The sequence below is a fragment of the Equus caballus genome, chromosome 9 (assembly GCF_041296265.1).
Source record: "Equus caballus isolate H_3958 breed thoroughbred chromosome 9, TB-T2T, whole genome shotgun sequence".
In the NCBI taxonomy this organism is placed as follows: Eukaryota; Metazoa; Chordata; class Mammalia; order Perissodactyla; family Equidae; genus Equus; species Equus caballus.
This window is the reverse complement of record NC_091692.1, coordinates 87295641-87313578: the sequence shown is the minus strand read 5'-3', so window position 1 is coordinate 87313578 and position 17938 is coordinate 87295641. Positions and strand designations below refer to the sequence as shown.

Below are 17938 nucleotides of genomic sequence, written 5' to 3'. Positions count from 1 at the left end.
AGGGTAAGGCTGATGGCAGATGCATGCATTGCCATATCATGGACCATTTGAAGCGCTAATAACAGAGGGGAGGGGTGTACTATATGCCAGGTTGTGTAGAAGCAGTTACTTGGGGAGTGGAAAGGTATATTTTATCACCAACATTGCTTAAAACTGCCAATGAATGGTGATCATAAAAAGAAGAACAACTTTTAGTCCTTTTATTATTGTTTTAAATTCTCTATAGACAAAGGACCCCTTATTGCCTATACCTGGTATGGATCACCCCCCACTTCATCCGTCCTCTGCCCCCTACTCCCATGGGATAGCACTCCTGCTCAGCAAGTTAAAAAAATATGTCTCAGGGCGGCCGGTGGTGCAGCAGTTAAGTGCGCACGTTCCACTTCGGCAGGCTGGGCTGCCGGTTCGGATCCCAGGTGCGAACATGGCACCACTTGGCAAGCCATGCTGTGGTAGGCGTCCCACGTATAAAGTAGAGGAAGATGGGCACGGATGTTAGCTCAGGGCCAGTCTTCCTCAGCAAAAAGAGGAGGATTGGCAGCAGATGTTAGCTCAGGGCTAATCTTCCTCAAAAAAACAAAAAAAAAATGTCTCACTGAGCCCTGACAATAATCCCATAAGGGAGCCACTGTTCTCATTTTGCAAATGAGGAAAATGAGGCTTGGAGGGGTTAATGACCTGTCTAAAGTCACACAGGTAAGTTATAGGATCTGAGCCATGGTCTAGGAAGGTGTGGCCTTGGCTGGCCTTGTGCACTGGGGTCTCCTGGCACAGAGGGCATTCAGCAATGATGGGGCAAATGAAAGAACAAGGAAAGAGCTTTGTCTCAGGGTTTCCAATTTTATGTATCTGGGAACTACTAAATGAAGGGATCTGAGAAAATCTGGACTGCCTGAAAACACGAAAAGAAGAAAAAAGCCCCCCTGAAACCTGAATTTTGTGATTCGTCCTTTAAATTGCACTCCACATCATGGACTATAGACTATGGAGTAATGTAGGCCATGGGCTATGAGTTGGCCACTGGAATGAATTAAAACACATCTGATGGCTACTGCTGTTGAATAAGCACCTACTGTGTACCAGATCTGTAAAAGGGGCTTTGTCATTGAGTGTAAACAACAATCCTAGGAGGCAGGTATGACTATTCCCATTTTGTGGATGAAGAAACTGAGGCTCAAAGGGGTCAGTCATGTAAGTTTTCACCGTCTCAGTACAAGTCAGTTGTGGAGTTCAGCCAGGATTCAACTCAAGCTTGCCTGACTCCAAAACCCTTTAGTCTGCATTTCCAAGCAGAACCGAAGCTCCTGGGGTCTTAGACCACCCTCAGGTAGACATGGATGTTATGCAGACGTTCACTCTCTGGCTGAATGAGCCTGAAGTGCACCTACAGAACAGGCCTTTAGGAGCCAATTAAACAGTTTCCGCATGGCTGTGCTCACACTTAGCTTTCAGAAATGGTAACAGTTCTGCGTGATAATTCCATAAAAGCCCTTTAAGACATAAACTCAAATGCCAGAGTGAAGATTTTGATAACAAAGTTTTTCAAAAATGTTTTAATTATTAAAAGTGTGACTAGAGGCTTTTCACGGCGCACCACAGTTCCTTTTTCACATATTCTATCGGTTCGTTTTCCCCATATTCCTGTGTAAGTTCCCTTCCACTAAAAGCTTTCAGCTTCAGCACCAAGTTACAATTAGAGTCCTAAAACAAGGCTTAAAATAGGGCATGCTTGCCGGTGAATTTAACAAGCATTTGGGCTGCGGTTACGGTGTGCTAGACGCTATCTAATTCTTTCACGAATATGATCTCATTTAACCCCACAGCAACCCTGTGAAGTAGCTGCTGTCGTTATCATCTCTGTTTACAGAGGGGGAAGCTGTGGTACCGGAGGGAGGTTAAGTCAAAGAGTCAAGGAGGGGCAGAGTCAGGGTTCAAACCCAGGCCTCGCTCCATGGCCGTGTGTATGACTGCCACACCACTCTGCCCGCCCATCATTTACCTTCCCTTCAGATTCCCTGCTCTCCGACCCTCCTGTCAGAGCCAGACCCTAGTTCAGGCACACGTATTTATTTTTATTTATCTGTTCCTTCCACAAACATGCATTGGCCACTGCATTGTGCACATTCGTTTTTTTGCCACCACGTCCCGCATTTTTCTGGAACTTCCTTCATCCTCGCTTATTAATCACCCGAGTAATGACCAAGCTCTTTATCATGACTCTGCACTCCTGACCATGCACCTTAGGCAGAATCCTTAGGCAAACATGTTGAGTCTTGAACTGAGCAAGAATCTTCTCACAATGGCCAAAGATACAAGCTGTAAGGATGCAGAGCTCTCGGTGGCTAAGAGAGGATGAAGTCAACCTGCAGGAGAATCAGAAATCCAGGTTTAGGTGAAAGAGTCATTATGGGTCACTGGGTCCTTTTGTTTCCAAAGTCCATAGATTCCGTGAGACACCCACTATACTGATGACAAAGCCTGAATTTGCTTAAGCTATCTCAAGGTGGGTATCTGTCTCTTTGTCACCAAAGGAATCCAGATAATCTGACTCCCCCTGCTTCCTTACTAAGCCTGTGTTGGGTTCTGGAGGTGGAGAAAACATTCTCTTGGCACTTAAATACTTCACAGTTTAGGGACGGTGACAGACCCCCAAACAATTGAAAAATTTTGCAAAATCCCTTTAGCTGAAAAAAATGAGGATGAATGGTTACTTGATTAATTGAAAAAGTAGATTAAAATCAGGAAATATAAAAAATTATACTTAAATATTTCATTTTTGGCTTAAACATTAAATAATAAATTCATTCTCTGGTCTTTTGGAAAAAGTCCAAGACATTTCTTTTGGTGTAGGTCTCTTGTTTCTTACAGAAATCATAGCTCATAGTGCATCAGCCAAGACTTCTAGTTCCTTCATGTGGAGCAAGAATTTAAAAGTCTGTGCAAAATTACCAGAGTGACTTCTGGATCTTCATTATTTTTCCCACAAATTTTTACAAGTCTTTTGGCAACATCTAATTTGGTAGCAATGCTTTCCTTCTTCAGTCTTAGTAATTCTTTCCAAAGTGTTCGATTCCATTTTCATACAAATAGCATCTCTCGTTCCTACTTATTTAAAATTTGTATTTAATTTGGAAACAAGCCCAGTTACTCCTGGTCAGCATGCAGCTGTAGAGGGAGTAGACACTGTGGGCATTTAGACGGCTCCCTACCAGCTGGGCACCTTCAGCTGATGGGTGTGAGGGAGGGAGTGGAAAGCGTGGGTTAATCCAATGAGGCAGGCCAGAGAGTTGATTAAGTGGAAGTCAGCCAGAAGAGCTTCTACTGTACTGAGTTGGTCCACGTGCTGGTTCAGAGGTCGGTGCAAGTTCCAATCGGGGCAGAAGGAGGCAGGTCTACACGGCGTAGTAGGATTCAGGGGGAGCTTCACGGAGGTGGTATCGCTTCAGCAGACCAGTTAGAGAAGGCATCTCAGGCACAGGTTAGCATGATCAAGGGAATGCATAACTCATCTGAGTTACTGAGTTGGGGTGGGGAGCCCCTGTACTAGAGTTGAGAGCACACCTTATTCCTGAGATGAAACACCCAATGTTTCGTCTCTCCAGATCCAAGTTCTGTCCACTTGGTCTCTGTCTTGCTCTGAGTCTTGGTGGTAAATTACGTGGAAGCCCAGCTTCTCCTTCTTTTTCTTGCCACCTCTAGCAAGCCTCCCAGGACCTCATCTGCTTCTTATAGAGCAGCCTGCCCTGAGTCCCTGGGTTGCCTGCCCACATTTCTAGCTAGAGTCTGCTCCTGACTTACTAGCGCTTGTCAAGCTCCTGCCAGCCACCTTTGCTGGACCTCTGATACCCTGACTATCACTTCTTTTGCCTGTCGTCTCTGAGACTAAGCCTGTAAGCCCCCATGAAATCCAGGATCACATCTGCCTTATTCACCCCTGCATTCATAGCGTCTAACATACTTGCCTATAGTAGAATCTCAGTAAAAAGCTGTTGGGTGAGTGAATGAATGAATGAGTTCCATGTGAGAGGCCGTATACCATAGCCTCAGTGCTTGCTCTTCCCCTGTGACTGCAGCACCTTCTCTAGCTTTCCACAGGACTGGTTCCTTCTGCCCTTCAGATCCCGGCTTAAGTCACCTTGAGGAGTCCTTCATTGATGATCCAGCTAAAGCAGCCACCAGCTCCCCCAAATCTCCACCGTGGTCCGTTTATTTCCTCTAGCACATTCGCTCTACAAAGGCACGTACAGGTCTGCTTTTGTTTTCTGCTGATTCTCCATGTCCAGCCGTGCACCTGTCACATAGCACTATTCCTTGACATGGTAAATAAATGAATAAATGGATGAATTATGATCCAACTTCCAGAGAAAAACACAACATGGGCTTGAGTCTTGACTGTGCACTTACCAAGTACATCATTTTTGGCAGCCCAGTTTCACCTAAACTCTTTGAATCTTAGTACCCTCATGCATAAAATGGGGTGAAAATAGTAACTTACTACTTCCTATGATTAATGTGAGGTTTCAATTAGATACTAGATGCCAAACTTTTGGCATACTTCATAGTGAGTGATCACTGAAAATAAGATCTTATCCGTAAGCCCAGCATGAGTCTCTCTGCCTGGACCTTCGCTGCAGTTAACACCGCTTTGTCTGCAGGAGAGGGAGGTTAATGAGAGGACCCTCAGTTTGCAGGAACCTGAGAGCCACGAGTTCTTCCTGAAGCCATTCAGAAGCACGGCTGGGCTGCCTGTAGGCCCAGAAGGGCTGCCACCTGTGTCAGGGAGCTGCCCTGCTCTCTTTGTATTCCCCACTACAAACATTTGCATAAAATAAAGATCCCGAATCCCTGACTGTTTTCACCTTGACTTCCCCTCAGGGTATACCTTAGCCGTTGATGCCCAGGAAGCCATTTCGATGACATGAATAGAGCACATTATGTGAAGAGCACACTGTGTGAGATGAGAGGGAAATCCAGCAGGAGTCATGGATGCACTTTGAATCAACCCAGGCCTCTTCTCATGCAAATGGAAAAAACCCAGGGCGAAAAAGATATGCAGAATGTGAGCACAAAGGCCACAGTCTGGCTCCAGGAGAGATTCTTGTCCTTCTGACCTCCAAAGCTGGAGAATCATACATTGTGCCTCAGCAGGAGCTGGGAATTGGATTAAGGGGCAAACTTGCCCATTTTCTTTCAGATTGTGTTTTCAGGGGATTTGAATGATGTTTCTTAAGCAGTGAACACATCTGAAGGAAACAAAAGTCTTGAAAATGGCCTTTTATAAGCAGACTCTGGGCAAACTCCCATCGTCTCACAGAAAATGCTTTCCAAAGGCAGGAGCTGGGGCAGTTGCCAGGAGCACGACGGGCTGCAGGCTGGCAAGCTTGGGCGCTGGAGAATTTTGCTATTAAAATTGTGTTTAAAAAGTCGCCCATAAAAGCCTTGATGTTGTACTTGAAGGTTGAATGTACATTGCCACTTAAAGAATCTATTTAACAAATAATCATCCTGTCCCAGGAACTGAGCTGGCTGCCGCAGGGGATGCAGCCATGAGCTGGACACAGTCTGCCTTCTCCCTGCTCACACATTTGTTTAGGAAATATTCCATTAGCACCTACTATTTTCAGGCTCAGCGTACCCCTCGAAACTGTGATTAGCACCTGCTCCCATCCAGCAGCAATTGCATGAACAGGGCCACAAGTAACTGGGAAGTTGACAAATAGCACAAATGAACACGAAGTGGACGTGGACATGATGGGAGCATTTGCAACAAGCAAGCCTCTCAGTCCCACGATGAGACAGCTTTCCAGAGAGGAGAAAGCCTCCTCATAGGAAGCTCATTGGGTGCTTCATTAATAAAGCCCTTTGCATGAGCACAGGGTTGAGTAGAAGAGAGAGGAGGGGGAGGGGATTAACACTTCACATATTTTATTTTATTGACTTCTCACAGCAACCCTGTGAAGTAGACGATATTATTGCTCTTTGCCAAATTAGGGAGCTCAGGCACCGAGAGATGCTGTAGCTCTCCTAATGAAACACTGCTGTTGCGTGATGGAGACGGCATCCCAACTCCTGTCTCACTCAAAACCCAGGGCTTTTCCCATCTCACCAAGAATCCCCTCAAGGAATTTTAGGTGGTAAAGGATTGCATCCTGGCCACTTGGTAACCATTCAGGTCGTGCAAGTAATTTAATCCCTCTTAGACTCAGTCTGTTCATTAAATAAAGATAATTATTTGCACCTGCTTATTTTCAGGGTTGTGCAAGGAATAAAGGAAAGAATAGAAGGTGAAAATGTTTAAGATCCGTAAATAACCGTGAGGATACGGGAAACTATGATGATTAGAATCCACCTGCCTCAAACTCAATTCCGCACTATAGATAATTATATAGCAAAGAAGCCAGATTCTTGCCTAGTTTCCACAACAGAAGGTTTTTCTAGGATTTAGTTCACTTGCTAGTTAACCAGTTATTTTGTTTTTATCTACCGCGTTGATGACAATGGAAGAATATTCTTCCGTCAGCTGTTAAGTCCCTACTTTCAGGCTGCATGTGTCTCGTTTCCTCTCCTCTTGATAAAGAGTTCATGCCTCCTGGTTTCTGGTTACTGGTTTCTCTCACAAGTCCCCTGTTTCAATAAATGGAGCACACCCTCCCCATCAACTAAACTCAAAACCCAGCCATCACCATGGTCATACCCTCTTTCTCTCCTAGCATCTCAGTTGATTGCCAATCCCATGGATCCTTATCCCACCATCACGTCTCACCTGGACCACTGCAGGAGCTTCCCCAACTGGTCTCTCTGCCTCTACTCTTGGCCTCCTCCCCACAATTCATTTGCCAGGGGCGTCTTTTAAAATGGAAATCAGTTTGTGTCGCCCTTCTACTTAGTACCCCATAGTGGCTTCCAGTTGAAACTGGAATTAAATGCTGACATCTCATGCAGGCTTGCAAAATCTATCTACATCTCCAACCTCATCGCTTGTCACCACACCCTCTTTCTCCACCCTCCAGCCACACCAGTGCTCTTTTTTGCCTCAGGATATTTGCACTTGCTGCTTCCTCTTCCCAGAGTTCTCTTCTTGCACTACACGGGGTTGGCTTATTCCAGACTTTCAGGTATCAGTTTAAATATAGTTCCTCAGAAAGGTCATTCCTAATCGCTGATTAGAATCAGGTCATCAACCATCATACCCTCTGATTATGACCTGCTCTTGCATGGCGCTTGTCACATTTTGCAAATGTGTAATATTTCATGTCTGTATGCCCTTTTAGAAAGTAAGCTCAAGCATAATAGTAGGACCCCCATCTATTTGGTTCACCACTGTGTACCCAACACCCAGGAGGGTGTCTGGAAAATAACAGGCACTCAGTATGTATTTGTCATGTCCATAGAATGGTATGAAATTAGCAATTCGTCAAGAAGTTCAGCCATGAATCCCATGACTTCTACACTGCCCACACACCCAACTGAGTCTCAGTGGGCAGCCTAACAAGACTGTCTCTCTTCATTGCTTTGTTCCAGGAGCGGCTGGTGCTATCTGTGCTCCCCCGGTTTGTCGTCCTGGAAATGATCAACGACATGACCAATGTGGAAGACGAGCACCTGCAGCACCAGTTCCATCGGATCTACATCCATCGCTACGAGAACGTCAGGTGAAAACCACAACATCCCCACCCCGGTTCTCCACATGATCCGTGTGCACTCAGCTGCTCTCATCTCACTGCCCTGACTTCTGTCTGCCTGAATGTCAGCACCTTTCCTCATGTGGTTGATTAATTCATTAACTAGTGATTATTCATTAGAGAGTTCTACATTTCTAAGTTGAGGCTCAAGAAGAATGTCAGAGAAGTGCAATTATATTTGCTAGTTGACTTACTGCCTGGCTCCCTTGCAGTAGGCTTGCCTGCCTGTACATTTTGAGTGGGAAAAGCAAAAGCCTTTTACACTATGATTGGGAAAATACTTCCAGAATGCGATCTGGAGGCCTCAGGGTTGATCACATATGTCTCCTCTTTAGATTCCTCATAAGTGTCTTTAAAACAATACAAAAAAGGACTACAGCTTCTTTTCCCTTTGCAAACATATTTTTGGCCATCCATCTACCCATTCATCTACCCACCCATCTACTCATCCATCTGCCCACCCATCCACCCATCCATCCATCCATCCATCCATTCATCCATTCATCCACTTACCCATCCACCCCCCCATTCATCCACTCATCCATCCACCCACCCATTCATCCATCCAGCCATCCATCCACTCCTCCACTCATCCATGCATTCATCCACTCATCCAGTCATCTATCCACCCATCCATCCACTCATCCATCCACCCACTCATCCATCCATCTATCCACTCATCCATCCATCTACTCATCTATCCATCCATCCATCCATCCATCCACTTATCCATCCATCCATCCAACAGTGCCCTCTGCATGCCCAGCATTGCACTAGACAATATGATGTGTACTGAATATCAGAGGGTGGGCTCCTTAGTGAGGCAGATCAACTTTAGCATCCAATTGTGCCTCTTTCTTGAGTGTCATTTTGGGCAATTTACGTACCTGAATCTCAAAATCCTGTTCTGTAAAATGGGCATTTTAATGGCTGCCTTGCAGTGAGTGAAGATATATACAAAGCATAGGACAGGGGTAAGCATGTAGTAGGGCATTAGGCACATTGTAGATTGTTTCAGATATGTTCCTAATTACAAGTGAAAAAAAACCCAACCCTGGCCGATTATAAAGAAATGCATTGAAAGGCTATGTTGTGCCTCACAGAGTCATTGGGGAAGGATGGAGAGGCAGGCTTAGAAATGGGTTGGAATGAGCCAGAAGCATAGCCAAAATCACAGTAGAACACTAGGCTAGTGAGGATGCTGCTTCTGAAGAATCCATTGCTTGTGATAACAACCATATCCCCAACACAGCTGCAACCTCTGCAATTCCTCTTCACTTCCTCTGCAGCCCCCAGGATCCAGGTGTGGCTGCCTTTGCTCTCCCCCTTCCCCCGCCTCCCCCAGCCTCTTCACACTTCAAGTTAAAGCCTGGGGCAGATGTGTCTGACTGGCTGAGTGCAGTCACTCTCCAGAAGTGACTATAAAGCAAATATCTGACATTTTCAGCTTGTACAGTAGAACTGTATCTCCCTCCCACAAAATATCATAGAATGGAAATTTCCCAGACGTAGGGGAAAAGCCTATACATTGAACAGCTCTAGAAAGACCAATAAACCCTCCTAGTTCCTTTCTCCATAACTTTGATGGGAGGGAAGAGCAACTTTCCCTCTTACAAGCATCCCTGGGTGTTCTGCACCTGGCTTGCCAGCATGCTCATTTGAAATCAAGTCCAGCAGAGAGTGTGATTCTGACACAGTCTTTTTTAGCAGGTATATCAGTATACATCATTCTCGGGGTCTTGTCCAAGAATTGAGCTACACCACGTTAGATGCTTGAGTTTGCAAAGCAGCCATTTGTCAGGCAGCAACTCCACGAAAGGTACACGCCAGATCCAGGAATTGATCTCATCAGTACCAATTCTAGAACAACAGGTGGAGGGCAGTACCTATAATTATAGTACAGTGTTCTATTATTAAAGTAAGCAAAGAGTGCTAAGAGATAGTAAAAAGAGGAAAACCTGGGTAGCGGGAGGAAGGGGTAGAGAAACCTTCCTAGAAGAGATGATTCTTATTTGCTTTATTTAAATTGAGTCAAGCAGGTGGAAAAGACAAAGACAGGAATCCTGGGCAGAGGGATCAGGGACAAGTGAAGGCAGACCATTGATAAATATGTATTGCATGTGTGAATATATATATACATATATATGTCTATTTGCATATGTATTATATATTATAAAAACAAGAAAATGTATATATGATATATTGTGAAAGTGCCTGTCACCATGGAGAAAGAGAGGAAAAAACTACCGATAATAAAGAGAAAAAGGGAAAAAATAAACAAGCCTGCCCACCCTCACCAACATACTTGGGAACCTTAAATTCAATAAACAACAGGTTTGGCTTTCTTTCTGCACTAATCAATTTTCAGTGCTTCCCTTAGTGGGGAATAACTAAAGTCACTTCTGCTCCTCTCCACCTGCCCATTTATTTTAGATCATTACACCAAGTTCTTAGGGTCCAAACCCTTTTCCAGATGTTCACACCACACTAAATTAAAATTGCGTTTGCCCCCCTGCCTTTCTCAGCATCCTCAGCTTGCAGCGAAAGAGCTGTTTCTAATGGGAGAAGAATCTACAGAGACACCCACTGCTGCACCGGGGCCTCTCCCCAGCTGTTCACAGAGGTGGCTGTGGCGAGATGCCCACAGCTCCCGCTGTTACAAGAAAGATGAGCTCAACGAGGGGCGGGGGCCTCTGCAGCCCACTGCAGGGATGCTGGGTGCTAAAATAAGAACAGAGATGAAAAAAGCAGAGGAGGATGATCCTTAGCCCGTGTCTGAGAGCAAAGCCAGGCCGGCTGCTTCGCCAGCTTCTCTGGCCCCCGTAGCACACCCACTGCAGTATAGGGAGCATTTTTGAAATCGTTTCCAATCCTGTCGCCCTCTTCATGGCTACCCCCCTGGTTCATTCTTCCTTCTCTCTTGCTTTTCTGTTGTTTTGTGCCCCTACCCTAAAAACAATCTGCTCTAAATGCCTAACTCTTAATTATATTTCACACAGTTCATCGCCTCCTGGCAGTAGAGGGTGTGGTGAGAGGCTCCATCCTCGGGGGCGTTAGTGTTTCCTGGTAGGCTGGGAGCCAGCGGATCAGAGTTCTCGTCCCAGAACATTTTCTATGAGCCACACCCCCTGCAAGACTTTGGCCGCATTTCATTTTTCTGAGTCTTGGTTTCCTGATTCAAACGCTGAGCTGTTTGAAATGGACAAAACATTTGGACTCTCAAGTTGATTTCAGCTATAAACATCTGAGACTCCACCAGATTCACTGAATTAGAGATCCACCTGGCCACTCACCTTTTTACGGGAAGCCATTTGGGCTTCCAAGTCCATCTGCCCAATTCTATTCCTCTTTCCTATTTTCTCCTCTATATTGAAGACACTTCTTGCTTGGGTTACAGTTATGCTGTCTGCTCTAACAAATAACCTCCCAACTGTAATGATTTAAACTCGATATAATTTATTCACACAACTGCCTGCTGCTAATATTCCTGGTCAGTGGGTGATTCAGGGACAAAGGCCCCTGCATTTTATGGCGGTACCACTCCTTGGGCCTCAAAGTTCTTGGCATTCAGCTCTTGGAGGGGAAAGGGTATTAAATGCACAGCGGCTTCTTTACCATCTCAGCCCAGAAATGATGTGTGTCTCTCATCTGCTCAGAGTCCATTGATGACGCCTGATCCTATGGTCCCACCTAGATACAGAGGGGCCCAGAGACCCTGGCTCAGCAGACTCTGCTAGGGACAGGAAGGCATGGATTTGGTGGACAGTTAGCTTCTCTACCAGAGCTCCCTTCCCTCTTTCCTCTTGCTCAGCTCCATGCCATGTGCATTGGCACATTTGCTGGCATTGCTCAGTCCACCCGCTTCCTCGATTGGCTGTTTATTTCCAGCTGGCCCTGTCCACATTTGAAATCCACATTCGCCCTGTGGACTAGAGTTTCACATACAAGCAAGATGCAACTGAATGAGACTAGAGAGCTTGTTGGCTTTCAGTCTTGTCTATGTGGCCATCCATTAAACATTCTCTGATTCCCGAAAGTGTCCACAAGGAGTAATATACCCTCCATTTATCGAGGACTATGCTGTGATTTATAAATTATCTGCTTACAGTAACCCTGCAAGTAGCTTTAATGATCTCTTCTTTATCATCAAGAAGATGCAAGCTCAGAGAGGTTCAATAAGTTTCCCAAGAACACAAGTTAGGAAGAAGAGTCTACACAGGGCCCAGGTTCTACGACTCCAGTGAACTCTGCTAAAACCTCCTTGAGGACTCTGTTTGCAGAGTGACTGTTAGGTAACATCACTTATTTTTAGCCAAATAAACAACTCATATAACCCAGTTAGAGTTGGAAATTAATATGGCCTCTCCAGTTACACTTGTAATCTTGTTAAACTTGTAATCTTGGAAGGTTACAAGTTTATACCTAGAATCAAAAGACCCAACCTCAAGCCCAGCAGCTGGGGATAGCCGAATGAGCAACAGAGTCAGAACCAGGATCCTGGTTTCTGCTTCTGCTCTTTTATTCCGCAAACCCTGACTGCATCACTATGACTTAAACCAGTGCGTCTCCATCTTGAACGTGCACAAGAATCACCTGGGGCTCTTGTTGAATCAGATTCTAATCTAGAGTGTCTGGGGTGGGGCCTGAGATTCTGCGTTTCTAACCAGCTTCCAGGTCATGCACGTGGTGGCCCTGACCACCGTCTGAGGAAGGAGGACTGAATTCTGAAGATTTCTGTTGATTCAGCTCAGGAAACGTGACATGAGGCCCACCGTGTGCTGGGCCATTGGGACAGAGAGGTGACTTTCTTCCTGTTCTTTAGCTAGTAGATGGAGCACACTTAGTCTCGTGTGATTGTGTATTGAGTAGTAAGTGCCCTGACAGCGGGGAGCACAGGCCGGGCAGGAGGCCAGTGTAGGCTGTGGTTGGGGAAGTCCCCATAAAAGTAGAGTCTCAGCAAATGCGTGGGGTCTTCAAGGACACATAGGATTGTAACAGGTAGCAACAGGAAAGAAAGCTATGCCGGGGAGCAGGGACATCATGTACACACACGGTTGCATAAAGTCCCGTGTGGTCAGAAGACCACAGAAATGTGGTGAGATTGGAGCACTGAGCACATCTTGAGCTCTTATGACCTTTGATCTCAGGGAATCTGTTTCTTCTTTCAATAGGCTGCATGCCCCTAGGGCTGTGACATACTGTCTCCTCACCACTGAATCTCTAGTGCCTGGCACATAGTAAGCATTCAGTTAATTAGCTATTGAATAAATAAATGAATGAACCATTCTTAACATAGACAAGTAGATAGTAATAGTTTTGGGTGAATGGATCTGTAAGGTGAGTGGATTGGACTAGATGATCTATGGACCCTTCCACTCTCTGCCTGCCATGGTGATCACTGTCCTTACTTCAAAGGTAGCACACTAGTGATAACAAGTATAGATTCCAGAGCCAGGTTGCCTGGTGCGTATCCTAGCTTTTCATGACTGTGGGAAAGTTACTCAGGCCTCAGTTTCCTATCGGTAAAATAGAGATAATATTTCCTACCTTGTAGATTGTTATGAGGAATAAATGAGTTAATACATGCAGAACTCTTAGAACAGTATCAAGTCCACAGTAAATACTCTGTAAGTGTTCCTGATACTATTGTTTCTGGCCTGTGTCAACTGTTAGGAATGCTTTTAGCTGCAAGAAACAAATAATCATGTGGTCATATTCTCTTCCACCTCAGTTAGCTTCTCTCCTCTCTCTCTCTCTCTCTTTCTATGTTTCTTTCTCCCTCTTTCCCTCCCCCTCTCTCTCAAATGCAACCACTCAATTATAGAACATTTTTGTAAAATAATAATGACAAGAGTTAACACACTTATGGAACTCTTATTAATATGCTAGGCACTTTGCTAAAGACTCACTACCCACCAGTGAGGCTGTTACTACAGTTATCTCCAGTTTACACAACAAAGGCTTGGAGAAGTTCAGGAAGTTGCCCAAGGTCATAGTATTCTTAAGTGGTGAGCTGGGATTTGAACCCTGATCTGTCTAGACTCAAATCCTATGCATGTAGTAGTGACTTTGCCAGAGGAAGCTTTATGCATTAAAAATCTAAAGACATCATGCCTATGCTTAAAACTCTTCACCAACTTCCCATATCTTTCAGGAAAGAGTCTATATTCATCAACCTGGCTTACCGACCCCTTCTTTTTTGTTCCCCTGGCCACACTTCTGACCTCATCTCTCTCTCTCTCTCTTCTCTTGTCTTCCCGATCCCCTTGCTCAATGCTACCCTTTGACTACCTGCCCTTGAATTCTTGCAGAACCTTGGTACATTTGCCACTCTTCCACTAGACCCTAGTATGTACTGATTCCTCTGCTCAGAATACCCATCCTTCTACTCACTTTACCCATCCAACCCCATAGGTCCTTCAAGACTCACCTGAGACTTTGCTTTGCTAGGAAACTCCTGATCCCCTTATGACTGGTCATCACCTTGTATATCCTTCCATCACAGCAGTCATCTCCTGTGTAGTTTCTGTCTCTCTCCTTTTCTGCCCAATTCCATTCCCCAGAGGATGAGCATCTTGAGGACAGGCACTGCACCTTCTTTATCATTCAGTCCAACAGCCTAGCACCGTGCGTAGCTAGGCACATAGTAGATACATAAATATTTGCTGAAAGAACTAATACATTAATTAATTAAAGCAATAATTTTTAAACTGAAGTCAAAAGTTTCCTAATGAGTCCATGAATGGGCTTTGGGGAAGGTAGAAATTCCTTGAAATAAGGTGCAAAATTTTGAATACTTGTGCATTTTTTAAGTGAAAGAATTCAGAACCTATATCAGATTCTTAAAGCAGTTTATAACAGAGGCCAATTTAAGTACCGCTGAAGACCAGGGGTGACCCATGTAAGCCAACACACATTCTGCAATGTCTTCTGGCCAAATAATCTATTTCAATAAAACTAAGTTATACCGATTGTAAGACTCACTTTTATTTTATACAACACTAAGAGGAATAACCAAAAAGTCGGACACACTGCTAAGATGCTATCAGTTTCAGAGATGATAAAAGATGAAAATCAAAAAAATATGGTAGCCTTTTTGGGGTTCCATCCTTCCTTTCAGAGGTGCCCTTGCTCTTGCAGAGGCCCCTGAGATGGTATGGTAAGGTGGGGTGGAGCAGTGCCCCACAGCACAGTTCATCTGGGTGGACAATCTCAACTCTACTGCATGCTACCAGTGGAATGTTGGGCGAGTGTCCTTGCGTCCCTGAGCCTCAGGGGCCAACTGGGTGGATTAACTAAGACAGTGTTCATAGAGTGCCTGGCTTCTAAAAGGCTTTTGGGGACTGCCTCTTCCCTTATGCCAAGACATAGGCGTGGAATAAGACCTCAGCTAACTGAAATATTTAGGAAATGTGAGATTTTTAGGTAATTAACTATTCTACCTGAGGTTTCCCAGCTTTTCTACCTATTCTCATAACTTTTGAAAAGTGCCTCAATCTATTTGCCTGCAATTTTGGGTAGAGTACCGGCCACTGAGCTGGAGATAATGAGGTTTTGTGTTCTTTTTCCCCATGTCTGTTTTCCTCTGTGTTCACTGCGTCTGCATTGCTTTTCATTGTGAAAATAGAGATAATCCATAATGCTTCATTTTGCCTTCCACAACAAATTAATCTGTTCCTAGTGACAAACTCCCTTTTGGGTTGTTTGTGTTGCCCTCACTCCACAGCCCTGCACAGGAGGAAGGGCTTTCCGTTGTCCCCTTCTCCTTCTGGAACTCCCGGGTACACTCTCTCTGCTGAGATGTTTGGTAAACACTGAGACATTCCTCATGACTCCCATGGCAGGGAAAGTTAAAATCTCAGACCACGGTGGATTTATTTGGACGGTGTTGATGTGTCTCGCAGGATGGGATTAAAATATTAATGTTCTTTCTCCCCACCCCATCCCTTTCCTGTTGTCTAGTATTCTTTTTGCAGATGTTAAAGGATTTACCAACCTCTCCACGACCTTGTCCGCTCAGGAGCTGGTCAGGATGCTCAACGAGCTCTTTGCCAGATTTGATCGACTAGCCCATGTAAGTTGAATTTAATTCCCTCCTAGTCTTTCGAGGGAGTGAGGGACTGCATGTGGAATTAGGAAAGAGAAGGACGCAGGCTTCATCACCAATGTCATTATCATTCTGCATCCTGTCCCTGGGCATGGATCTCTGACCCTCGAACATTTTGGGGACCAGTGTTAGTTATTTACAGGTCTCGGATGGGAGATTTGTCAGATTAATTTTCCCAATTGAGAGACAGCTGGTTGAGTGACAATTAAACTGAAGTCCTTTTTATCTGCTTTCTACTCCCCCATCATTATTTCCCCCTGCGTGTGGCCAGGTGCCATCCAGCTGTAGCCTCAGTGTTGGTTCATGCAGTGATGGCTGCCTGTAGTTTCCCAGCCAACCCCAGCCATCTGGAATGAATTAGCCTATTCGCAAGAATCAGTAATCTACTAGACCGTCCCACTACCATTTTGTTTGACCTAACTTAAGAGCTTTGTTTTTAGCCAACAAGATGCTACCTTTATTTTTCAGCTGACTTGATCAGAGCTGAAAAAGGAGAACAGGTCAAAGGAGATGGCCATTTGTTATCAAAACAGATTCCTAGTCCTATAGCCGCTCAAGTTAAAGAGGAATATCATTGTCACACTGCATCTTAGAGGGGTCTCTGGGTTCAAATAGCCGTGACTTACTTTCCTACTTTGTAAAGAGTGTATCTTAGTGTCAACTTCACAGGCTGTTGTGAATTTGGAGTTTGGAGGCAGGGAAGAATGTATACTGTCTCTTTTTATTGTTGCACCAATGTTGGTGCCAGTTACACATGGTTGTTCTACTTCATATTATGTTCTGAATACTTCTACTCAAAGATGCTAAGATGAACAAAGATGGTCCTGTAATGAGAACTGACAGGTGTGATCACGGTCAAGTTCTATTGTCACAGTAATCCCCACTGATCCGGGGAAAAGGTCGCTAAGTAAAATTTAATCCACGTTGTTCAACCAACATTTATCGAGTACATACTATGTGCCAGGTTGTATGCAAGACTCTGGCAAGACAAAACCAATCCCTGCCCTTGGGAAGCTCAGAGTCCGGTAAGGGAGAAAGACAAATCCGTAATAGTTGCAAGACAATGTGGTGCCAGCAATAATAGGCACAGAAGTCCTGGTGGACAAAGGAAGGAGCAGTCAGTGCTTGGGGTGGTGGTGGTGATCTGGCGGCACCTGGAGAAGAGGCTGTATGCAAGCTGGGTCTTGAGGAAGAGCAGGCGCCTTCCCGGTATCAGATTAGACAACGAAGCATCTTTTAAGTTGAGCTATGGTGCAAAAGCAGGGAAGTGTGAAAATGTGCTGCTCGTTTGGGGAGCTCTAAGCAGTCAAGATTGCTAGAGCATGAAGGGCATGGAGACTGTAGCGAGAAATGAGCTTGAAAGGAAAACAGAAACAAATCTTGGGGGCCATGGGGTGACATTTTAAGGAATGTGGACTTTGTCCTGTATCCCAGGGTTTTCACCCTGGTTATGGTATACATGGTTGGGGAGAGGAGCAAGATGGGGGTACATGGGCCATCGATCCCAGTGGGTGCAAGAAGCTATAGTCCATCTTCTGGGGTATGAGTCTTATTGAAAGATTTTAAAGAAAAAAATGAATATCAAATTAAGCACAGATAGATGGAGTAAAATTATTATAATTTTGATAAGAATAGTAGACATTCATAAACTGCCTGGTGTGTGTTACGCGCTGTGCTGGTGTTTTCCCTGACTTACAGTGACCTAATTTACTTCTCACAACAAACCTACCAAGCAGGGTTCTTTGTTGTTTCCATTTTATGGAATGAGGGACGGAGGCTCAGAGGAGTAAAGTAACCTGCTCAGAACCACCGCTAGGTTGTGCATCTGTGACTCAGGCCAACTGAGGCAGGTGCTTGCTCTTGAGCACTAAGCAATGCCACAGGCATTTTAAGGGATCGAATACAAGATGTCAGAGATGTGTTGCTGCCCATGCAGGACAGCTTGAAGGGTTAGATGCATGGGATTTCGAGTATGGGCTGGACTTGAATGTACTTGTGTAAATTCATTCTGTTGAGTCTCAGTTTCCTATGTGAATTGTATTGAAGGATAAATGAAATAAAACATGTGAAATATCTCTTAACACAGAAGCTGACTCAGACTAAGTACTCAGTACCCATTAGCACTCAGTAATTCCTGGTCTACCCTGCT

General features: G+C 44.8%; 1 protein-coding gene across 4 annotated transcripts in view; it reads left to right on the top strand.

Moving 5' to 3' along the window:
- The window catches only part of ADCY8 (adenylate cyclase 8), a 217675-nt gene that overhangs the window by 75924 nt on the left and 123813 nt on the right, over window positions 1–17938 (top strand). For all 4 annotated transcript variants that reach the window (XM_023648978.2, XM_001916500.6, XM_070221828.1 and 1 more), the window contains exons 3-4: window positions 7522–7652; window positions 15645–15756. In XM_023648978.2, coding sequence (XP_023504746.1) covers window positions 7522–7652; window positions 15645–15756 — 243 coding nt within the window. The remainder of the gene's footprint in view (window positions 1–7521; window positions 7653–15644; window positions 15757–17938) is intronic.